Source organism: Loxodonta africana, chromosome 2 (assembly GCF_030014295.1).
Source record: "Loxodonta africana isolate mLoxAfr1 chromosome 2, mLoxAfr1.hap2, whole genome shotgun sequence".
Taxonomy (NCBI): Eukaryota; Metazoa; Chordata; class Mammalia; order Proboscidea; family Elephantidae; genus Loxodonta; species Loxodonta africana.
The window spans coordinates 74,353,183-74,378,906 of NC_087343.1; the positions used below are offsets into that span (position 1 = coordinate 74,353,183).

The 25,724-nt window shown below is 36.6% G+C and overlaps 1 protein-coding gene across 1 annotated transcript in view; it reads left to right on the forward strand.

Moving 5' to 3' along the window:
- The window catches only part of SLC30A5 (solute carrier family 30 member 5), a 30,542-nt gene extending 17,046 nt beyond the window's left edge, over nt 1–13,496 (forward strand). Inside the window, exons 11-16 of the mRNA XM_064272789.1 lie at nt 255–412; nt 1,251–1,380; nt 5,777–5,978; nt 6,867–7,093; nt 12,474–12,602; nt 13,002–13,496. Coding sequence (XP_064128859.1) covers nt 255–412; nt 1,251–1,380; nt 5,777–5,978; nt 6,867–7,093; nt 12,474–12,602; nt 13,002–13,172 — 1,017 coding nt within the window. The 3' untranslated portion in view covers nt 13,173–13,496. The remainder of the gene's footprint in view (nt 1–254; nt 413–1,250; nt 1,381–5,776; nt 5,979–6,866; nt 7,094–12,473; nt 12,603–13,001) is intronic.
- The last annotated feature ends 12,228 nt before the right edge of the window (nt 13,497–25,724 follow it).

Consider the following 25,724-nt stretch of genomic DNA (forward strand, 5'->3'; position numbering starts at 1 on the left):
CTTTTGATTAGCTTATGATTATAAGATGGACATACCTGATTTAGCCTAGTCTTTCTTAAAGTTTATAGGAGGTTTCCAGTTTAAATTGCAGTTGAGTAACCAAAGAAGCAGAGTTACATGATTTCTTCGAATAAGATTTGGCGTTTAAGGATTGAAACCCTCATGACTAAATTCTAACAAATGTGTATTGAACAATATTTCACAACATACTCCTCCCTGTTTTTTAACTTTCATTTTTTTTTTTTTTTTTTTAGCTTTTTACCTTTGTGGAATTATTCTATGGCGTGTTGACTAATAGCCTGGGTCTGATCTCTGATGGATTTCACATGCTCTTTGACTGCTCTGCTTTGGTCATGGGCCTTTTTGCTGCCCTGATGAGTAGATGGAAAGCAACTCGGATTTTCTCCTATGGGTAAGTACACTGACTACCAAGGTGATGTAGTGCAATGAAAAACCTAAGCGCAAATTTCATCTTAGGGAATAAATGTTATTACTTTTAATACAAATGATTTTTCAGAGCTTCATTTTTCTTTAATTTGAAGTAGATAAGAGGAAGTGAACCAAACATTGGATAAATACCAAATGGCAGTAAGCTCAAGACTATATACCTAACAAATCCCTCTTACAAACAGGGAACAAAGTCAGTTAAAATCCTGAGATTCTTGCCTGACGTGTTTCTTTAAGGCAATGGAATGTGCGTGATCATTCACATCTTTGCTATTAAAAAGAGTATTCAGAATTCGAAGTGATTGTGCATAAACATATCCTTTCATTAAGCAAATATTTCAGCAGGTATTAGAGGCCTTGCTTTGTAAAAGGTATTTTGATAAGACCTATCTGAATAGATTAATAAAATTTAGTTCTTATTCTCAATTATTTATATTTTGAAAAATGGATGAGCTGAAAATAACATAATTTTGGTACAAAGCAGTGTCCCATTTGCCATGAAAGATACAGAACACAGCAAGGGTTTAAAGTAAGGAGAAATAACTACTTGCTAAGAAATTAAGAAAGGCTTTGTATGAGAGGGGACACTGAAGAAGGATCTCAATGAACGTGTAATATTTCAACAAACAGATAAGTATGTGGAAGGACTTCCAGCATTAGTAAAGTATTTAAAGTCCTGGTAATTTTCTAATCCTATTATTTTGAAAATTTGGGCTTGTTTCCTCATTTATAAACTAGTAATATTTATACTTTAAAATATATTTGTTGTTTTCCTTTTCTAAAAATATATCCTACTCTTTTAGGTATGGCCGAATAGAAATTCTCTCTGGATTTATTAATGGACTTTTTCTAATGGTAATAGCTTTTTTTGTGTTCGTGGAGTCAGTGGCTAGATTGATTGATCCTCCAGAATTAGACACACACATGTTAACAGTAAGTCTTTTTATTTTCCTGCTTGAATTTCTGCTCTTGTATGCATACGGTTACTTTCCATGTGATCTAGGGAAATTTTATTATTTAAATTTTAAACTACTATTTACATTGCTAACGCTTAAGGTTTTTTTCTAATATTTCACTGTGAAAAATTACATGACATGGTAGAACATATAGGTGTTTTTTCTGACTTTTAAATTTTTTTTTTTTAAGATGAGTTTTTAAATATCTGAGGAAATTTGCAAAATGTTGAAGGTTAAAAAAAATCAGGGAAGAAATAGAATTTTAAAGACTTTACAGTAAGCTGAGTATCAAAGACTTGTCCCTTCTCCTTCACTTACCATTCAGATGAGGCATGAAACCAGAGGCCAAAGTAAGAAGCCTTAATTTAGAACTTTAGCATTGTTGGTCCAGTACTGAAGGCAAAGTGACACTACTCCTTTGCCTGTTCCAAGAGCCCCCTTTGAATAGCTCTCTCCACAATTTAAGCAGTACCTAAGGGCGTAGAGAACTTTAGAGATGGAAGGTACTTTAAAGGCCATCCCATTGCTATTCTTTTATAGATGAGGGAATTGAAGTCCACAGGTGAGGTGAAATCCTCACATTTTACAGCTAGTCTGTGATAGACACAAGACTAAAACCTAGATTTTTACTGATTTTTCTTCTGTACTATACCCAGTAAAACCCAGTGCAATTCAGTCCTTTTCTCATTTAAAGTAACCAATATATTGTTACATAGGTGCCCATTCTAAAACACTCATTTTTATCTTGTTAGTGTTTGTCTCAGAACTTCCTTCTTAATATTTCCTGTACAGGTACACATTTGACTTTCAAGGCCCTTTGTAGACTGGTTCCACAGTTGTTGTTAGTGTCCGTTGCATCAGTTCTGACTCATGGTGGCCCCATGTGTGCAGAGTAGAACTGCTCCATAAGTTTTCAAGGCTGTGACCTTTTGGAAGCAGATCGCCAGACCTGCCTGCCCAGGTGCCTCTGGATGGGTTTGAACCGCCAACCTTTTGGCTAGTAGTTGAGGGCTTAACTACTTGTGCCACCCAGGAACCAGAGGACAGAGAGAATTGTTAATTTAGAATGTTGTTTAGCTAGGTTATCTTTGAAGTTTAACCTATATTTTGTAATTGTATATGTTTATATAATATTAGATCATATACTACTACTAAATTATTTTTAATTACATTTTATACTTAGGTAGGATCCATAATCAATGCATAGATTATCTCTCTAAGAATGCAAAGAGATAAGTATCAAGCGGTGTCACAATAGTTGTCTCCAAGGAGATAAACTGGGTGGCTGGGGAACAGAGAGAGAACTGTTCTTTATTCTCTTTTTTGTACCTCGTACAGGCATTACCTATTCAAAAATATTTCAATTTTTTTTCTTAAAGTATATCTACTAAATTAACAATGATGATTAAGTTTTCATTTGTGTCCCAAAAGTTACAGTTGAAATAAGGACAGGCAGATCATTATCCTTTACGCAACTGGTTTGTTCAAGTTTATGATTGCAGTGTGACCATTTTGATTTTTCTCACACACACAAACACTCCTCCACCTCTCATCTGAGTCCTAAACAGGCCTTAATCATCTCTTGTCTAGACCATTGTAGTTGTCTCCCTGACTGCATTATCCTTCTTCTTCCAGTGTCCAGTCTGTCCAGTGATCATAAAGTAGTCTTCCTAAAACACAAATCTGATCATGTTTGGAATTTTGTGGCTTTTTCATTAGTTACATAACAAAGTCAGACTTTTCCAGTGGCCTCTGCCCATTCTGAACAACTTCCCTTCATTCCCTTGACCTTGTGATGGTTCTCCGTCAACCTCATCATCTTTCCATGTACTGCTTATAGTTAAAATGCACTTCCCTCACTTCTGCCCTTTAGTCTCCTTCGAGGCTTTACTTATATGTCTCCTCTGATTGGACACTTTCCCTGAATTCCTCTTTCCTGTTCAAAGTTAATTTGATTTTCCTTCTCCATATTCCCATTGTATCTTGTGCATTCTTTTACTAGCAACATTGGAGTTGTAATTGTTGTTTCATTTGTCATTCTACAATTAATATGTAATTGTAAGAAAAAAAAAAAAGATATGTCTTCAACACCTGAACTGTATGTCATTAACTCTCAGATTCTAGCACCTGGATTGTAAGAGAAAATCAGCAATTAATTGTTGAATGACTAAAAGCAGTTATGAATAAAAACATGTCTTGTTGGTAGAAGCATATGTTAGTAAAATGTTTTTTGGCATACAGTTTGGAAATATCTATTGGACTTTTAAATGCTTATATCCTTTGACTTTTATTTAATATTTATCATACAGAAGCATTCACTCAAGCCTATAGAAGTACATGATTCATCGTACCATTGTTTGTAAGGGTGAGAAAAAAAAAGGAAGCAACTCAATTCCCATCAATTAAAGGGACTACTTAAATAAATTTAAGGTTAAAAAAATATATATATATTAGAATAATACTATGAAGCTATTTAAAATGAGATACATTTATATATACTGGTATGAGAAAAAAATGTACCAAGTGAAGAAAACAAATTATACAACAGTATATATAATATGATCCTATGATTAGTTTAAAAACATGTATATGTATGTATTAGTATGTGCATAGAAAATACACCATTCTCTTAGGAATGACTAACTCATGGGAATAGAATTATGGGGGACTTTGACTTTCTGGAAACCCTGGTGGTGTTGTGGTTAAGAGCTACAGCTACTGACCAGAAGTCAGCAGTTCAGATCCAGCAGGTGCTCCTTGGAAACCCTGTGGGGCAGTTCTACTCTGTCCTGTAGGGTCCCTATGAGTTAGAATCGACTTGACGGCAACAGGTTTGGTTTTTTTTGGTTTCACTTTCTACGCTGCCTTAGTCATCTAGTGCTGCCATAACAGAACTACCACAAGTGGATGGCTTTAACAAAGAGAAATTTATTTTCTCACAGCGTAGTAGGTTACAAGTCCAAATTCAGGGCATTGGCTCCAGGGGAAGGCTTTCTCTTTCAGTGGGCTCTGGAGGAAAGTCCATATCCTCAATCTTCCCCTGGTTGAAGAGCTTCTCAGGTGCAGGGACCCCATGTCCAGAGGATGCGCTCTGCTCCTGGTGCTGCTTTCTTGGTGGTATGAGGTCCCCAACTCTCTGCTTGCTTCCCTTTCCTTTTATCTCTCAAGAGAGAAAAGGTGGTGCAGGCCACACCCCAGGGAAACTCCCTTTACCTTGGATCAGGGAGGTGACCTCAGTAAGGGTGGTGTTACAATCCTACCCTAATCCTCTCAACGTAAAACTACAATCACAAAATGGAGGACAACCACACAATACTGGGAATCATGGGCCTAACAAGGTTGACACATATTTTTGGGGGGACATGATTCAATCCATGACATACATCATAATATACAAAGATGAAGTATTTCTCAGTAGGGAGAGAAGTATTAATGGGATTATGGGGTTCCCGTAAACAGTATTTGGAAACCCTGGTGGTGTAGTGGTTAAGTGCTACAGCTGTTAACCAAACGGTCGGCAGTTCAAATCCACCAGGCGCTCCTTGGAAACTCTCTGGGGCAGGTCTACTCTGTCCTAAAGGATCACTCTTAGTCGGAATCAACTCGACGGCAACAGGTTTATAAGCAGTATTTGGTTTTACTCCAAAACTCATTAACCATCTACAAGCTTATACAGCTGACTGAAAGTTTAAATTGGGTAGACAAATGGTCTGAGTCACAGGAAGAAGTAAATAAACTCCAATAAATGCTTACTAAAGTAAATTTCTTACTACCTTTGGAAAGTAAAGTTATATATTCTCTTCATTTTTATATTTTCTATTTATAAAACAAATGGATTTCTCTAAAGGAGAAATCATAAATGTTTGTAAATTAAATAACACCCTAAGCTACTATTTGTAAGAGAAAAGAGTCAAGAGCAATAAGCAATTTTGTTTATGTCTTGGAGTGTTAAATTAAATAATTGCAATCATTGCCATTACAAACTGTTGAAACTTACCTTAAAAAAAAATAAGATTTCAGGTAAAGTATACACTTGCCTAAGTAGGCAATACTTTCAAGCTCTTTAAACAAAACTTTAGTACCATTTATTTATACATAAGCTGTGAACCAGGTACGTGTTAATCATGTAATTAAAGCAAGTCCATATCCTTCAGTTTGTCAAAATTCTGTTTGGTATTTGAAAATTAAAACGTTTCTTCTAAAATATTCAAATTCATATTTTTTTAACTTTGTATTTACATATTGAACTTTATGAGGTATTTGTCAGTACTTTTGAAACTAAACAGAAGAACATACTAATTATTTAGTAACTTTTAAATAGCAAGTTTATAAGAAATTACAAATCTGAAGATTTTCTTTTCTCTCTTTACTAGCCAGTATCAGTTGGAGGGCTGATAGTAAACCTTATTGGTATCTGTGCCTTTAGCCATGCCCATAACCATAGCCATGGAGCTTCTCAAGGAAGCTGTCACTCATCTGATCACAGCCATTCACACCATATGCATGGACACAATGACCATGGGCACGGTCACAGTCACGGATCTATAGGCGGAGGCATGAATGCGAACATGAGGGGTGAGTCCTTGCCACATACTCTGCTACCTTTCACCTGTGTTCTGAGGAGCCTCTCTGTTTTTATTTGTATTTAATATTGAGCTTCTGATAAAGTTTTATTTTTAAAAAGCAGTCTGTGGCTAAAAAAGGTCTGAAGTCATTTGCTATAGAAAATATGTTTGTTCATAAACATCAATTTTTAAGTAAATTATTATGATTATAGCGTCCATTTCTGATAATCGAATAATCATTATTTGCAAAGGAAACAATGAGTATACCATAATGAACTTTCACTACATAAGAGCTGGGAAATTTTTATTGTACTGTAAAAAAAAAAATAGGGAAAATGTTAGTCACTTATTATGTTGAATTATTTATTCTTATTGTTTAAATGATTTTGGTGATGTCAAGACTTGGCTCAAGCATGATTTCTTGGAAATCTTCCCAGATAAACTGTATTATCATAAAATTCACCACACTGTGTCATAGTTACCCAGGTACATACTTTTTGCCACTATACCGTGAACTCTTTGAGAGAAGTAGCCATGTTTTAGTCATGCTGAAAGTACCAGCCCCTAGCATAGTGCCTAGTACATAATTGTTGTTGTTAGCTGCCATCAAGTGAGTTCCTGACTTCTGGTGACCCCACGCACAATGGAACGAATTGCTGCCCAGTCCTGTGCTATCCCCATGCCCAACAGGATTGGCCCATTGTGATTCACAGGGTTTTTATTGGCTGATTTTCAGTAGTAGTTTGCCATGCCTTTCATCTTAGTCTTAGTCTGGAAGATCTGCTGATACCTGTTCAGCATCATAGCAACACATAGTAGATAGTAATATTTGTAAAATGGATGAAAACTAAATTAGACATGACTTAATTTTTTATGTTTTTATGTATTTTATTTGTAGGTGTATTTCTACATGTTTTGGCAGACACACTTGGCAGTATCGGTGTGATCGTATCCACAGTTCTTATAGAGCAGTTTGGATGGTTCATTGCTGATCCCCTCTGTTCTCTTTTTATTGCTATATTAATATTTCTCAGTGTTGTTCCACTGATTAAAGATGCCTGTCAGGTCCTGCTTCTGAGACTGCCACCAGAATATGAAAAAGAGCTACATATTGCTTTAGAAAAGGTACTGTACATAATTTGTTCACTATATTTTTCTGTTTTGTGTGTGTGTGTGTTCATTAGGTGAAACTTTACAGTGAAAATTAGTTTCTCATTCCAAGATTTATACACAAATTGCTTTCTGACATTGGTTGCAATCCCACATTGCGTCAGCACTCTCCCCTTTTCCGTTTGCACCCTGGGTTCCCCGTGTCCATTCATCCAGTATGCCTGTCCCTTCCTGCTGCCTCATCTTTGCTTTTGGGCAAATGTTGTCCATTTGGTCTCATAGACTTGACTGAATTAAGAAGCATATTCCACACGTGTTATGGTTTGTTTTATAGGCCTATCTAATCTTTGGCTGAAAGGTGGACTTCGGAAATGGCTTCAGTTCTGAGTTATCAGGGCGTCCAGTGGTCGTAGTTTACGGGGTTTCTCCAGTCTCTTTAAGACCAGGAAGTCTGGTCTTCTTTATGTGACTTTGAATTTTGTTCTACATTTTTCTCCTGCTCTATCTGGGACACTCTATTGTGATCCCTGACAGAGCGGTCTGTGGTGGTAGCCAGGCACCATCTAGTTGTTCTGGGCTCAGGCTGGTGGAGGCTGTGGTGCATGTGGTCCATTAGTCCTTTGGACTAAAAATGTTTTCCATGTGTCTTTGGTTTCCTTCATTCTTCTTTGCTGCAGATGGGACCAATACATGTATCTTAGATGGCCTCTCATAAGCTTTTAAGACCCCAGACACTACTCACCAAAGTAGGATGTAGAACATTTTCTTTATGAACTGTTACGCCAGTTGTCCTAGATGTCCCTGAGATGATCCCCAGCTCTCGGCCCCAGTAACTCAGTCCTTTAAGGTGTTTGGATGTATCTAGGAAGCTTCTATGACTTTACCTTGGTCAAGTTGTGCAAACTTCCCCTATATTGTGTGTTGTCTTTCCCTTCACCAAAGTTGACACTTGTCTGCTATCTAGTTAGTGATTTCACGTCCCCACCCCTACCGTCCCTCCTAACCATCAAAGGTTGTTTTTTTTGTGTGTATAAACCTTTTCTTGGGTTTTTATAATAATAGTGGTCTCATAAAATACTTGTCCTTTTGTAATTGACTTCTGTCTTAGTTTTCTAGTGTTGCTGTAATAGAAATACCACAAGTAGATGGCTTTATCAAAGAGAAATTTATTCTCTCGCAAACTAGGAAGCTAGAGATCCAAATCCAGGGCGCCAGCTCTATGGGAAGGCTTTCTCTGTCAGCTGTGGGAGAAGGTCCTTGTCATCAATCTTCCCCAGATGATGAGTTTCTCAGCACAGGGACCCCAGGTTCAAAGGATGCGCTGTTCTCCTGGCTCTTGTTTCTTGGTGATACGAGAGCCCCTGTCTCTCTGCTTGCTTCTCTGTTTTATATCTCAAAAGAGATTGATTTGAAGCACAAGCTAATCTTGTAGATTGAGTTCTGCCTCATTAACATAACTTCCCCGAATCCCACCTCATTAACATCATAAAGGTAGGATTTACAACACATAGGAAAATCACATCAGATGGTAAATCAGTGAACAGTCACACAGTATTGGGAATCATGGCCTAACCAAGTTGACACACATTTTGGGAGGACACAGTTCAATCCATAACAACTTATTTCACGCCCTGAAGATTCATCCATGTTGTGAGATGTTTTGTGGATTCATCATTGTTCTTTATCATTGGATTGTGTGTGTGTACCATTTATTTATCCATTCGTCTGTTGATAGGCACTTAGATTGTTTCCATCTTTTTGCTACCGTAAATAATGCTGCAGTGAACATGGGTGGGCATATGTTTATTCGTGTGACCGTTCTTATTTCTCTAGGATATATTCCTAGCAGTGAGATTGCTGGATTGTGTGGTATTTCTATTTCTAGCTTTTTAAGGAGGTGCCGTATCATTTTCCAAAATGGTTGTACCATTTTACACTGCCACCAGCAGTGCATAAAAGTTCCAGTCTCCCCGAAACCTCTCCAACTTTGCTATCTTCTGTGTTTTTAATTTGTTCCAGGAATGTTAAGATGAGATGGTATCTCATTGTAGTTTTGATTTGCATTGCTCTAATGATTAATGATCTCCAGCATTTCCTCCTATTTCTGTTAGCCGCCTGAATGTCTTCTTTGGTGAAATGTTTGTTCATATCCTTTGCCCATTTATGTTTTTCTTTTTAAAAAAGCATCTAAAATTGAATAATCTGACCTAACAAGAGATATGCCAGATATGAATGAAAAAAATAGTTTTACTTAAAAGACATAAAGCAGGGACTAAATAAAGGGAGAGGGAGATTTTCTTGGAGAAGACTCTGTATGGTGAAAATGTTGATTTTCTCTGATCTTAATCCAGTTGCCTCTCATGGGGACTTATTTTCATTTTTGTTTTGGGTCAGGAGGTGATAATCCAATATTAAAGCTTATTTGGAACAGTTAATATCTGAGAGTAAGCAAGAAAATTGTACTTTTTTACAGAATTAATGAATTTATTCATTAACAGATCATATTTTGTGCTTATAAAGTTATAGAATAAACTAACAAAACTAACAGTTTGATTTTTGCATAGGAATAAACACATAAACCAATAGAGAAACAAAACAGGTCATCCAGAAAAAGACCCAGGAACTTAGAGGAATTTAGTATGTAGTAAAGATGGCATTTCAGATGAGTGGGAAGAAAAGGTTGACCTAGTTAACCAGTTTTGGATCAGTTACTTTTCTATTTGGTGGGAAAGAAAAGCTATATCTCTACACCATATCATATAAAATATATTCTCAGGGGATTAAATGTCTAAATAGCTAAAAAAATAAATAAAACTGCTCAGATAAAATAGAAGAATATTTATATAGTCATGGAGATAAGGAAGGCCTTTTTCATTTTGAAATGAAACCAGAAGCCAAATGCTTACACTGGCAAAAGATTCCATTAACAAATATGAAGTACAAAAGGCAAACAAGGAGAAAATATTTAAATGATGTCTAAATAGACAATGGCCTGCTATCCATAATCCTGTAAATTAAAAAAAAAAAAGCAGTCTCATAGAAAAATAGACTGAGACTATAAACAGACAATTCACAGAAAAAAATACAGAATAGAATGACTTCTACCTGGTGATTTCTCATATCATATTAAAGGAATTATCATCTGCTGATAAAAGAGTTGACATCTTAAATATTTATGCTATACCATCTTAACCCACTGTTTTTATAAGTAAAGTTAGTAAGATTTTCTTACTCTCTCATAATTAGTAACTACTGTATCCTGCTGGAAACCCTGGTGGCGTAGTGGTTAAGTGTTGGCTGCTAACCAAAAGGTTGGCAGTTCGAATCTGCCAAGCACTACTTGGAAACTCTATAGGGCAGTTCTGCTCTGTCCTATAGGGTCGCTATAAGTCAGAATCAACTCGACTGCAGCGGGTTTTATCCTACTAGGAGCCCTGGCTGTACAGTGGTTAAGAGCTCCACTGCTAACCAAAATGTTGGCAGTTTGAGTCCATCAGTCCCTCCTTGGAAACCCTATGGGGCAGCTCTGCTCTGTCCTGTGGGTTAGCTATGAGTCAGAATCAACTCAACAGCAATGAGTTTGATATCCTACTAAAACGCTGCTGGCATAGCAGTTAAGTGCTAGGCTGACAACCAAAAGGTTGATGGTTTGAACCCACCAGCCACTGTGCAAGAGAAAGATATGGCAGTCTGCATCCATAAAGATTTACAGCCTTGGAAACCTTATGAAGCAGTTCTACTCTGTCCTATAGAGTCGCTATGAGTCAGAATTGGCTTGACAGCAACAGATTTAGTTTGGGATTTTTTTTATATTCTAAAAAAAATGTGGTCCCCTCCCCCCGCCTTGATACTTACTTTAGAAAATACATTAGTACTTACTGAGGAAAAAATGCCCAAGGAAAGTGATTTTTTTTTTCTTTCTTTATTGTGCTTTATGTGAAGGTTTACAGATCAAGTCAGTCTCTCATTCAAAAAGTTATACACACCTTGCTGTGTACTCCTAGCTGCTCTCCCCGTAATGAGACAGCACATTCCTCCTCTCTACCCTGTGTTCCCCATGTCCATTCAACCAGCTCTCGTCCCCCTCTTCCTTTTCATCTTGCCTCTAGACAGGAGTTGCCCACATAGTCTCATGAGTCTACTTGAGTCAAGAAGCTCACTCCTCACCAGTATCATATTCTGTCGTATAGTCCAGGCCAGTCCCTCTCTGGAGAGTTTGTTTTGGGAATAGTACCAATCTTGGGCTAACAAAGGGTTCAGGGATCACAACCTCCAGGGTTCTTCTTGTCTTAGGCAGGCCATTAAGCCTGGTCTTTTTATGAGAATTTGAGATCTGTATCCACTGTTCTCCTGCTCCATCAGGGATTCTCTGTTGTGTTCCCTGTCAGGGCAGTCATTGGTGATAGCCAGGCACCATCTAGTTCTTCTGGTCTCAGGCTGATGGAGTCTCTGGTTTATGTGGCCAGCCCTTTCTGCCTCTTGGGCTCATCTTTACCATATGTCTTTGGTGTTCTTCATTCTCCTTTGCTCCACGTGGGTTGAGACCAAGTGGTGCATCTTAGATAGCTGCTTGCTAGCGTTTAAAACCCCAGATGCCTCTCACCAATGTGGGATGCAGAACGTTTTCTTAATATATTTTGTTATGCCAATTGACCAAAAAATGTAGTTTTATTTCAAAAGTAATATACGTCCACTACAGAAAATTTCAAACTACAGAAACTTCCAAAAAAGGAAAATAAATAAAAACATACATAATTCTACCACCTGGAAAGAAATACTTTTACAAGTTGTTTTTCTATATAGTTTTTTGTTTTAGTAAAAATGGCAACAAACTGTACTGTTCTATAAATTTTTCTTTTATATCGGTAAATACTCTAATACATTTTAATGACAATGTTTTATTACATTATACATGTAGTCTATAATTTATTTAACCAATCCTCTATTATTGAACATTGAGTTTATCTGTGAATGTGCTATCTATATGTAACAGATAATATATCCATATGTGTATCATTGTAAAGAAAAGCATGTAGTTCTTTGCACATGTCCAGATAATGTTTGAGAAGCCTGAGTATGTCTGTGTACAATAGGCAAAGTATATTTTACATAGGTGAAAATGGGTGTGTGGCTGTTGGTGATAGTCATATTTGGGTGTAAAGACACCTGTAACCCCCACTGACCTTCCAAGTCAGAACTCCTTCTCTAGAATCACTCTTAGGTCAGAATGTTAAATACAGGCACCTTTACTTCTAGCTAGAGGTCCCTCTCCTATTCTTTCTACTTTTTTTTTTTTAATCCACTTACTAGTGATTCCTGGGCCAAAAGAATTGCTGTGTGTTAAGCAGATTAACTTTTAAGAATATATATATCACCTCTTTTTTTTATTTGCCAGATACAGAAAATCGAAGGCTTAATATCATACCGAGACCCTCATTTTTGGCGTCATTCTGCCAGTGTTGTGGCAGGAACAATTCATATACAGGTGACATCTGATGTGCTGGAACAAAGAATAGTGCAGCAGGTAATAATCTTTTTGTTTTTAAAGTAATTTTAATTGAGGTAGTTCATGCCTAAAATTGCAGGTTACTGTAAATGTAGCTAAATTCATAGCAGTAATGAAGTTGATAGGATATATGCTGCTACTGGAGACAGGGGTCACAACAGTCCTCTGTCTGCATTCTGGATGAACCCAGTCGGAAACAATAGTTGTTTTCCTTTTCTACCTTGAATGACAGAACAGTAATTTACTAGCCATCTAAAAGATCCTGTCTAACGTTTTGACTAACTAACTAATAAACTTTGAGGATTTATCTTTGACTATCTGTAACTATAAAAAATACAATATTGACTATGTAAGACATGTTAAGATGAACATATTTTTCATCTAGATACTTTTAAATGTCTTGATTTTTATAATCAGGTTACAGGAATACTCAAGGATGCTGGAGTAAATAATTTAACAATTCAAGTGGAAAAAGAGGCATACTTTCAACATATGTCTGGCCTAAGTACTGAATTTCATGATGTTCTGGCTATGACAAAACAGATGGAGTCCATGAAATGCTACAAAGATGGTACTTACATCATGTGAGATAACTCAAGAATTACCTCTGGGGTATGAACAATGAAGATTAAGTGACCCAGTATTTGTGATATTGCCAGAACAAAGAAAATTGCAAGTAACGGTACAGAAACATGTTAATCATATTTGAAATTTTTTTTAAAAGCTTCCTACTATTGGATCAAGAAATCTTTCCTAAAAGAAGTTTAAATCCAGAATGAAGCATTAACTGTACAAGTAAAATAATAATTATTTGAATTATGTGTATAAACAATCTTAAAATTTGAGTGACCATGATGTATCACATCATCTTGGAAAATGGACAAATAATGATGGATCTTGTGAAGACCAAAATTACTTCTGTGTGTTTATTTCTATCAGAAAGCATCTCCAGTGTACATATGTATTTACATGTTTATTACAAAGATCCAAATGAAAAATCGAATTTTTAGTCAATTTTTTTGCATAGCCTAAGGATAAAATAGGAATAAAAATTCTATATTTATGGATTTTCTGTATATAAAACTGGTTTCTAATTATAACTTAAGTCCATTAAGTAGAATTTGTATTGCCACTTTAAATGTATACTAAATTATTTGGGAGAAACTTCAGCCACTGATATGAGACAAGCAGTGAGAACAGGGAAATATAACATTAAGTTTTTGATGTATTACAAAACCAACCACTCTGTAAAATAAATTTTTTACTTTTGGTAATATTTGCAAATGAATAATTCATTTATTAGGGTCAAGAACGTATACTAAGGTGTGTCCATGTTACTCATTCACTTGTCTTCTTCCTCCAAAGTACAGTAGTATTCCATTGTTACATGTCTGGTATCCCAAGCTGCTTACCAAGCTGGTAACCTAGGCTTTCCATCTTTTCATTTAGCTCCCTATATTGTGGAGCAGCCAGTTGAGAAAATCATAAATAGTTGTCAACTCAGAGTTGAATTCTCTACCTATGAATGTACTATATTTTTTAAATTTCTGTAACATATGAATATATAATAAATAGCAAAGAGTAGGTAGTTATTTTAAGGTTTGATCAGTAAAATTTGCCCATAAATATTTGAGCACCATGAAATCAAAATACTTACCCTATAACTACTTTCTGTATGAAAATCTAGTGTATATTTTTTTATTTCCTATTTAAACTGAATGTGTAGTCTGAAAAGTCTCTACAGTAAATAAATACATGGTAATATATGCAGTTGTACGAACACCAAAGAATGTTGTCCAAAAGAAACTTTTGAATAGCTATCTTTCTATTTATGAGCATCTGAATATTTTCATTCTTATACTAGAAATTTTGATAAGTAGGAAGAATTAATTTTATTGTGGGGACTACTTTCTTATCTATATCCTAATGGCACATGTATTGTAAATATATTTTTGTCTTTCCACTTTTACTATGTGAAGATTTTAGAAATTTATTATAAGTTATTTTGATACTCTATTTGCATATTTTTGGTCTAGAATCTTTAATATTAAAATTTTTGAGTGGTAGGAAAATAACTGCATATTGATTTGTTAATACAACTTTTAGACATTTAAATTTTAAGTTGATAGTTACAATAAACTGCATCATTATTAAAATTGTCATTTCCCTTAGAATGCATATAAACAGCAAAAAAAATTCAATTGTGATTGAGAGTTATCAGGGTAAGAGAAAAGGGCAGCGGGTTGGAGGTTAAAGAAGTGCAGGTGGAAAGCAGAGAAATTCCAGTAGTGAGAGACCAGGTACTGGTTCCAGCTGATAGAGATTGTGTGGTTTTAGGCAAATCAGCCTCTCTGAGTGCCGTTTTTTTTTTTTTTTTTTCCTCATACATGAAATCAGGATAAAATCTGCTCAAATCTACTTCACAGAGTTTTGAGAAGCAAAAAGGAATAATGTATGTGAAAATGAATTGAAAAGGGCTAAATAAAGATGAGGAATCATTGTTTTAAGAGTGATTTCAAAAGTAGATTTCATTAGTCTCTTTTTTCTATTTAAATCTGCATCCCAAGAGATTAATTAGATGTTAAGTGCAGAAATAAGTTTAAAAAATAATACCTCAAAGAGAATCCTGCTAAACAATTTGCCCCAAGAAAGGTGGTGGTGATGATGATGGTCGTTGTTGTTTACCACACATATCAGTCTCTCTCCCTTCCCTTTGTCCCTAACCATTGTGTTTCCTTATTACCAATTTGGAAGGTTGTAATTCCCATTTAGAATAAACTTTACTTCTTTTGTAATATAAATGTATTATTCCTTATTCGTAATAACTGATTGTACCTTAAACTAATTTCAGCAGAAGAGTAATGATGCTATATAATTAGATATCTCTAGCCAAAGGATTCTGGCTTCACCTTAAATTTAGATAATGATTCTCCCCTAAATCTATATTTACTATAGTAATGCAGAGATGCATGTTATTTACTAATTAACAGTCACATGGTATAAAATTCAAAAGAGTAAATGTTAAAAATGTTTGTCATCCAGATACCGCACAGCTCTCCTTTCTAGAAACTACCAACTTGTCAGTTTCTAGTATATTCATCCAGAAGAAGTACACCCAGAATGCTCATTAGAAGCAAGAATGGCGAGACTCATCTCACATACTTTGACCATATTATCAGGAGAGACCAGTCCCTGGAGGAGGACATCATGCTTGGTAGAGGCTAAGGGAAAAAGAGGAAGGCCCTCAAAGGATGGATTGACACAGTGGCTACAACAATGGGCTCAAGCATAACAATGATCATAAGGATGGTGTAGGACCAGGCAGTGTTTTGTTCTGTTGGACATAGGGTCCCTATGAGTCAGAACCAACTTGACGGCACCTAACAACAACGTAACAGTATATTCTTCCAGATACTTTACGCAAATACATATATTTATTATTTTTCACTTAGAGATTATTCCATAATTGAAATACTCAAAATCATCCTCATTCTTTTGTGCATTCATAATATCCAAAAACTGGGAACAACCCAAATGTCCATCAACAGAATGGATAAATGGTGGTTTATTGATAATGACATATTTCTCTGCAGTTAAAAAGATTACTGTTACAATATAGATGAATGTCCAAAATATTGTTAAATGAAAGAAGCCATACTATGAAAACAGCTCATTTATATGAAGTCCAAGAACAGATGACACTATTCTACAGTGATAGAACAGAGAAAGTGGTTTGAATGAGCTTTTTCTTTTTGCTGTAACAAGTTAACAAACAGTGGCCTAAACAACACAAAGTTGTTCCTACAGTTCCCTAAGTCAGGTGTCTGGTATGGGTCTCAATGGGCTAAAATTGAGGTGTCAGCAGAACTGCGTTCTTTTCTGAAGGCTCCATTTTCTTGCTCATTCAGGTTATTGGCCGAATTCAATCCCTTGCAGTTGTAGGACTGAGGTTTTGTATCTTCAAAGCCAGCAACTGCAGGTCACATCCCTCTCACGCTTCACGTCTTTCCTGGTTTCTTTCCTTTGTTGTATCCTCTAAGAACCACTCTTCTGTCTTCCTTTTCCACTTTTGAGGACTTCTGTGATTACTTTGAACCCACCCAGATAATCCATTCTAATCTCCCTATCTCAAGGTCTGTAAAGTCCCTTTTACCATGAGTAGTAGTTGTTTTTTTTAGTAGTTGTTAGGTGCCATCATGTTGTTTCCAATACATAGCAACCCTAGGTACAACTGAATGAAATACTACCCAGTTCTGCACCAACCTCACAATTGTGGGTATGTTTGAGCCCATTGTTGCAGCCACTGTGTCAGTCCATCTCATTGAGGATCCTCTTTTTTGCTGACCCCCAACCAAGCATGCTGTCCTTCTCCAGGGACTGATCCCTCCTGATAATAAGTCCAAAGTACATGAGACAAAGTCTCACCATCCTCCCTTCTAAGAAGCATTCCAGCTGTACCCGTTCCCAGACAAATTTGTTTTTTGTTCTGGCAGTCCATGATATATTCAATATTCTTCACCAACACGATAGCTAAAAGGCATCAGGTCTTCTACAGTCTTCCTTATTTATTGTCCAGCTTTCACATGCATATGAGGCAATTGAAAATACCACAGGATTGCATCAGGCACACCTTAGTCTTCAAAGTGACATTTTTGCTTTTCCACACTTTAAAGAGGTCTTTTGCAGCAGATTTGCCCAATGCAATACATTGTTTTATTTCTTGACTGCTGCTTCCATGGGCACTGATTGTGAATCGAAGTAAAATGAAATCCTTGAAAAAATCAGTATTTTCTCCATTTATCATGATGTTGCTTATTGGTCCAGTTGTGAGAATTTTTGTACTCTTTATGTTGAGGTATAATCCATACTGAAGGCTGTGGTCTTTGGTCTTCATCAATATGTGCTTCAAATCCTCTTCCCCTTCAGTAAGCAAGGTTGCATCATCTGCATATGCAGATTGTTAAATGAGTCTTGCCCCAATCCTAATGCTATGTTCTTCATATAGTCCAACTTCTTGGATTATTTGCTAAGCATACAGATTGAATTTAAGTGTGGTGAAAGGATACAACCTTGACGCACACTTTTCCTGATTTTAAAGGTATCCCCTTGTTCTTTTGGAACAACTGCCTCTTGATCTATGTACAGGTTCTGCATGAGCACATTAAGTGTTCTGGAATTACCATTCTTCTCAATGTTACCCATAATTTGTTATGAGCCACACAGTCAAATGCATTTGCATAGTCAGTACAACACAAGTAAACATCTTCGTGCTATTCTGTACTTTCAGCCAAGATCCATCAAACATCAGCAATGATATCTTTCCTTACATGTCCTCTTCTGAATCCGGCTTGAATTTGTTAGTTCCCTATCAATGTACTGCTGCAACTGTTTTTTATCTTTAGCAAAATTTTACTTGCATGTGATATCAGTGATATTGTTCAATAATTTCTACATTCTTTTGGATCACTTTTCTTTGGAATGGGCACAAATATGAATTTTTTCCAGTCAGTTCACCAGAAAGCTGTCTTGGCATAGACAAGTGAGCACTTCTAGCATTGCATCCATTTGCTGAAACATCTCAATTTGGACTCCAATTCCTGGAACCCTGTTTTTCATCAATACCTTCAATGCACTTGGACTTCTTCCTTCATTACTATCAGTTCTTAATTATATCTACCTCCTAAAACATCGACTAATTCTTTTTGGTACAGTGACTTTGTATTCCTTCCATCTTCTTTTGATCTTCCTACTTCGTTCAGTATTTTGCCCATAGAATCCTTCAGTATTGCAACTAGACGCTTGAATTTTTTCTTCAGATTTTTCAGCTTGAGAAATGCCAAGCATATTCTTCCTTTCGGTTTTCCAACCCTACTTCTTTGCGCATTTCATTACAATACTTTTTCTTCTCGAGCTGCCCTCTAAAATCTTTTGTTTAGCTCTTTTATTTCATTGTTTCTTCCATTCGTTTTAGCTACTCTATGTCCAAGCTAAAGAAAATTAAAACAAGCCAGAGTACAACCTTGAGTATATCGCACCTGAATTTAGAATTTAGAGTTTGTGATGTAAGATAACATACCGTCAGGATTAGAGCATGGACGTTTTTTGGAGGCCATTATTCTGCCCGCCACATGGTTGTTAGAAAGGAGCATCTTTCGGGGGTCAAGGAAATGTTCCTTATCTTGATTGGGGTGATGGTTTCACAGGTATATGCAACTGTTAAAAAATTTTTTAGTTTTATTTCATTTTATTGTGATTTAGGTGAAAGGTTACAGCTCAAGTTCATTTCTCATACAAAAATATTCCCATTTTGTTATGTGACATTAGCTGCAGTCCCTATAATATGCACACTCCACCTTTCCACCCCGGGTTTCTTGCGTCCATTCAACCAGTTCCTATCCCTTCCTGCCTTCTCATCCTGTCTCTGGACAAGAGCCCCCCATTTGGTCTCATGTGTCTGCTCAAACTAAGAAGCATACTCTTTGTGAGTATTATTTTATGTTTTATACTCCTGTCTAATCTTTGTCTGAAGAGGGGTCGTCAGGAATGGTTTTAGTTCTGGGTTAACAGAGCATCCCGGGCCATGGTTTCGGGGCTTCCTCCAGTCTCAGACTATTAAGTCTGCTCCTATTATGTGAATTTGAGTCCTGCTCCACACTTTTCTTGCACTACATCAGGCACTCACTGTTGTGTTCCCTATTGGCACAGTCACTGATGGTAGTAGCCAGGCACTGCCTAGTTCTTCTGGTCTCAGGCTGATGGAGTTTCTGGTTTATGTGGCCCTTTTGTCTCTTGGGCTAATATTTTCTTTGTGTCTTTGGTGTTCTTCATCCACCTTTGCTCCAGGTGGCTTGGGACCAGTTGATGCATCTTAGATGGCTGCTCACAAGCTTTTAAGATCCCAGACATCACTCATCAAAGTGGGATGCAGAACAGTTTCTTAATAAACTGTTATGCCAATTAACCTAGATGTCCCCCGGAACCACGGTCCCCAGGCCCCAGCCCTGGGTACTGTCCCTGAAAGTATTCAGTTGTGTTCAGGAAACTTCTTAGCTTTTGGTTTAGCGCAGTTGTGCTGACTTCCCCTGTATTGTGTCTTGCCCTTCCCTTCACCTAAGATGATTCTTATATACTATCTAGTTAGTGAATACCCCTCGCCCCCCCCACCCTCGTAACCATCAAAGAATGTTTTCTTCAGTGTTTAAACCCTTTCTTCAATTCTTAAAATAGTGGTCACATACAATATTTGTCCTTTTGCGACTAAATTCACTTAGCATAATACCCTCCAGATTCATCCATGTTGTAAGATGTTTTGCGAATTCATCATTGTTCTTTATTGTTGTGTAGTATTCCACTGTGTGTATGTACCATAATTTCTTTATCGATTCATCTGTTGATGGGCTCCTAGGTTGTTTCCATCTTTTTGCCATTGTGAATGGTGCTGCAGTGCATATGGGTGTGCATATATCTATTCATGTGATGGCTTTTATTTCTCTAGGATATATTCCAAGGAGTGGGATTGCTGGATCGTATGGTACTTCTATTTCTAGCTTTTTAAGAAAGTGCCAAATCGATTTCCAAAGTGGTTGTACCATTTTACATTCCCACCACCAGTGCGTAAGTGTTCCAGTCTCTCCACAACCTCTCCAACATCTATTTTGTGTTTTTTGGATTAGTGCCAGCCTTGTTCGGGTAGGATGGTATCTCACTGTAGTTTTGATTTGCATTTCTCTAATGGCTGATGCAGTGGCTAATGATCCTGAGAATTTCCTCATGTATCTATTAGCTGCATGAATGTCTTCTTTGGTGAAGTGTCTGCTCATATCCTTTCTCCCTCTTTTTAACTGGGTTTTTTGTCTTTGTGCTGTTGATATGTTGCAGTATCATGTAGATTTTAGATATTAGACCCTGATCATATATGCTATAGCCAAACATTTTTTCCCAGTGCATAGGTTGTCTTTTACTCTTTTGGTAAATTCTTTTGATGAGCATAAGTGTTTGATTTTTAGGAGCTCCCAGTTATCTAGTGTCTCTTCTGGTATTTGTGCATTGTTAGTTATGTTTTGTATTCTGTATTGTATTAGGGCTTCTAGCATTCTCCCTATTGTTTCTTCCACAATCTTTATCGTTCTAGATTTTATATTTAGGTCTTTGATCCATTTTGAGTTGGTTTTTATATGTGGTGTGAGGTATGGGTCTTGTTTCATTTTTTTGCACATTGATATCCCGTTACAGCAGTACCATTTGTTAAAGACTGTCTTTCCCCCATTTAACGGACTTTGGCCCTTTGTCAAATATCAGCTGCTCATAGGTGGATGAATTTACATCTGAATTCTCAATTCAGTTCCATTGGTCTATCTGTTGTACCAGTACCATGCTGTTTTGACTCCTGTGGCAGTATAACGGATTCTAAAATCAGGTAGTATGAGTCCTCCCACTTTGCTCTTCTTCTTCAGTAATGCTTTACTTATTAGGGGCCTCTCCCCTTTCCATATGAAATTGGTGATTTGTTTCTCCATCTCGTTAAAAAATGGGATTGGAATTTGGATCAGGATTGCATTGTATCTGTAGATCACTTTGGTTAGAACTGACATTTTCACAATGTTGAGTCTTCCTACCCATGAGCAAGGTATGTTTTCGGCTTATGGAGGTCTGTTTTAGTTTATTGCAGTAGTGTCTTGTAGTTTTCTTTGTATAGGTCTTTTACATCTCTGGTTAGGTTTATTTCTAAGTATTTCATCTCCTTAGGGGCTATTGTAACTGGTATTGATTTGGTGGCTGCCTCTTTAAAGTTCTCTTTGTTGGTGTAGAGGAATCCAACTGATTTTTATATGTTTATCTTATATCCTCATACTTTGCTGAAATCTTCTATTAGTTCCAGTAGTTTTCTTGTGGATTCTTTGGGGTTTTCTGTGTATAAAATGTTGTCCTCTGAAAACAGAAATACTTCTTCCTTACCAATTTGGATGCCCTTTATTTCTTTTTCTTGGCTTATTGCTCTGGCTAGGACCTCCAGAACAATGTTGAATAAGACTGGTGATAAAGCAATGGAATACTACACATTGATAAAGAACAATGATGAATCCGTGAAACATTTCATAACATGGAGGAATCTGGAAGGCATTATGCTAAGTGAAATTAGTTGCAAAAGGACAAATACTGTATGAGACCACTATTATAAGAAATTAAGAACAGAGAAGAAAATACTTCTTTGATGGTTACGAGAGTGGGGAGGGAGGGAGGAAGAGGGGTATTCACTAATTAGATAGTAGACAAGAACTGTTTTAGGTGAAGGGTAAGACAACACAAAATACAGGAGAGATCAGCACAACTGGACTAAACCAAAAGCAGTTTCCTGAATAAACCGAACACTTAGAGGGCCAGCATGGTAGGGGCAGGGGTTTGGGGACCATGGTTTCAGGGGACATCTAGGTCAATTGGCAAAATAAAATCTATTAAGAAAACAGTCTGCATCCCACTTTGGAGAGTGGCGTCTGGGGTCTTAAATGCTAGCAAGTCGCCATCTAAGATGCATCAATTGGTCTCAACCCACCTGGAGCAAAGGAGAATGAAGAACACCAAGGATACAAGGTAATTATGAGCCCAAGAGACAGAAAGGGCCACATAAATGAGAGACAACACAAGCCTGAGACCAGAGGAACTAGATGGTACCTGACTACAACCGATGACTGCTCTGACAGGGAACACAACAGAAAATCCCTGAAGGAGCAGGAGAGCAGTACGATGCAGACCTCAAATTCTTATAAAAAGACCAGACTTAATGGTCTGACTGAGACTAGAAGGACACCTGAGGTCATAGTTCCCACACCTTCTGTTAGCTCAAGACAGGAACCATTCCCAAAGCCTACTCTTCAGACAGGGATTGGACTGGACTATAAGATAGAAAATGATACTGGTGAGGAGTGGGCTTCTTGGATCAAATAGACACATGAAACTATGTGGGCAGCTCCTGTCTAGAGGGGAGATGAGAAGGCAGAGGGGGACATGAGCTGGCTGAATGGACATGGAAGTAGAGGGTGGAGAGAAGGAGTGTGCTGTCTCATTAGGGGGAGAGCAACTAGGAGTATATAGCAAGGCGTATACATAAATTTTTGTATGAGAGACCGACTTGATTTATAAACTTTCACTTAAAGCACAATAAAAATTTTAAAGAAAGGAGTGGTGATAAAGGACATCCTTATCTGGTTCCCATTCTCAGGGGTAATGAGTTCAGACTCTCCATTTAGGATGATGTTGGACGTTGGCTTTGTATAAATGACCTTTATTATGCTGAAGAATTCCCCTTCTATTCCTATTTTGCTGAAAGTTTTTATCATGAGTGGGTGTTGGACTTTATCAAATGCCTTTTCTGCATCAGTTGATAAGATCATGTGGTTCTTTTGTTTTATTTATGTGATGGATTACATTGATTGCTTTTGTAATGTTGAACCATCCCTGCTTACCTGGTATGAATCCCACTTGGTCATGGTGAATTATTTTTTTGATTTGTTGTTGAGTTCTATTGGCTAGAATTTTGTTGAGAATTTTTGTGTCTATGTTCATGAGAGATATTGGTCTATAATTTTCTTTTTTTGTGGTGTCTTTATGTCATTTTGGTATCAGGGTTATGCTGGCTTCATAGAATGAGTTTGGGAGTATTTCATCCTTTTCTATGCTCTGAAATACCTTTAGTATTAGTGGTGTTAACTCTTCTCTGTAAGTTTGGTAGAATTCTCCAGTGAAGCCATCAGGGGTAGGGTTTTTTTTTTTTTTTTTGGTCAGGAGTTTTTTTTTTTTTTTAATTACCTCTTCAATCTCTTCTCTTGTTATAGGTTTATTTAGTTTTTCTACCTTGGTTTGTGTTAGTTTAGGTAGGTAGAGTGTTTCTAGAAATTTGTGTGTTTCAAATTTGTTGGAGTACAATTTTTCATAGTATTCTGTTATGATCCTTTTAATTTAGTTGGGTCTGTTATGATATCACCCATCTCATTTCATATTCAGGTTATTTGCTTCCTCTCCTGTTTTTCTTTTGTCAATTTGACCAATGATTTATCTATTTTGTTGATCTTTTCCAAGAATCAGCTTTTGGTCTTGTTAACTCTTTCAGTTGTTTTTCTGCTATTTCATTTATTTCTGCTCTAATTTTTATTATTTCCTTTCTTCTGGTTCCCAAGGGCTTCTTTTGCTACTCTCTTTCTGTTTGTTTAAGTTGTAGGGTTAATGTTTTGATTTCGGCCCTTTCTTCTTTTTGGATGTGTGCATTTATTGCTATAAATTGACCTCTGAGCACTGCTTTTGCTATTCCCAAAGGTTCTGGTAAGATGTGTTTTCATTCTCATTTGGTTCTATGAATTTCTTTATTCTGTCTTTGATTTCTTCAATAACCCAGTAGTTTTTGATGAAGGTATTGTTCGGCTTCCACGTATTTGATTTTTTTTTCCTTGCTTTTTCTGTTACTGATATCTACTTTTAGGGCTTTATGGTCTGAAAAGATGCTTTGTAATATTTCAATGTTTTGGATTCTGTTAAGGCTTGCTTTGTGGCCTAATACATGGTCTATTCTGGAGAATGTTCCATGTGCATTAGAAAAGAAAAGTATACTTGGCTGCTGTTCAGTGCAGTGTTCTGTATATGACTGTGAGATGAAGTTGGTTGATTGTGGCATTTAGATCTTCTGTGTCTTTATTGAGCTTTTTTCTAGATGTTGTGTCCATCAACGAAAATGGTGTGTTGAAGTCTCCTACTGTTATTGTGGAGCTATCTATTTCTCTTTTCAATGCTGTTAGAGTTTGTTTTATGTATTTTAGAGCCTTGTCATTGCATGCGTATATATTTATTTTGGTTATGTCCTCCTTTTAATCATTATATAGTGTCCTTCTGTATCATTTGTGGTGGATTTTGCTTTAAAGTCTATTTTGTCAGAGATTAATATTGCCAATCCTCCTCTTTTTTGATTGTTGTTAGCTTGATATATTTTTTTCCATCCTTTGAGTTTTGGTTTGTTTGTGTCTTTGAGTCTAAGGTGTGTCTGTATGCAGCATTTAGAAGGATCGTGTTTTTCAATCCATTCTGCCACTCTCGGTCTCTTTATTAGTATATTTATTCCATTTACATTGTGTAATTATTGACAGGTATGAATTTAATGCTGTCATTTTGACGTATATTTTTTGTGGTGTTGACTATTTCTTTGTTCCACTTGATTTTCTGTGCTGAGTCGTTTTTCTTTATGTGTTTTAAAAGCTTTTTAGTTTTAATTATAAGTTTTATGTTATCTCATTTTCCTTTTCAAGTGTTTTTATTGTTTGCTAGTAGAAATCTATGCAGAAGCTACTATGTGCTAGGCAGTGTATTAAGCAAATTACATGACCATCTCATGTATTTTTTTTTCTCTTAGTACTCTAGTATTATCTCATGTTAAATCTGCTTTAACTGAGCTACTTCAATACTGCACATTTGCCTGGTTTAGTTCCACTTTTTTATGATTTTCCATTTGAATTTACAGCCAAGGAATTTTCCTTCTGCCACAAAATATTGTACATAGATCTGTCAATATTAATACGCACACAGATATGAAAACTGGTTTAAGAAAATAATATAATTCAGTAGTTCATTTGTAGCTTTTAAAACATTTAATAAATTCATTCATACTCAACAAATATTTATTGAGGGACTTTATAACACAGACGCTGCTCTAGGAGCTAGGGATGGTGTTGTGAGTAAGACAAACTCCTGCCCTAATAGAGCCTACTTTCCAATAGAGGAGACAGACATGTGTAATGCAATGTCAGGTTTTGATAAGTCCTATCAAGAAAAGCCATACATCTTATTGAACCTTTACCATGTTCCAGATGTGCACTATTCTAATGAGTAAACACATGCAATTATCATCCCCATTTTGTGATAAGGAAACAAGTAAGAAAAGGTTAATTTGCTTTCCCAAAGCCATAAACCTAGTAAGCATGAAAGCCATTTTACCAAATGAGGCACTCTGGCTCCCAGAATCAACAGTCTTAACTAAAGCAGGATATGGTGACAGAGAGTGACAGTGGTGCTAGTTAATATAGACTGGTCAAAGAGGATCTCTATGGAAGAATATTTTAGAGCCTGATTGAAATAAGGAGGCAAACAATATCTAGTATTCTA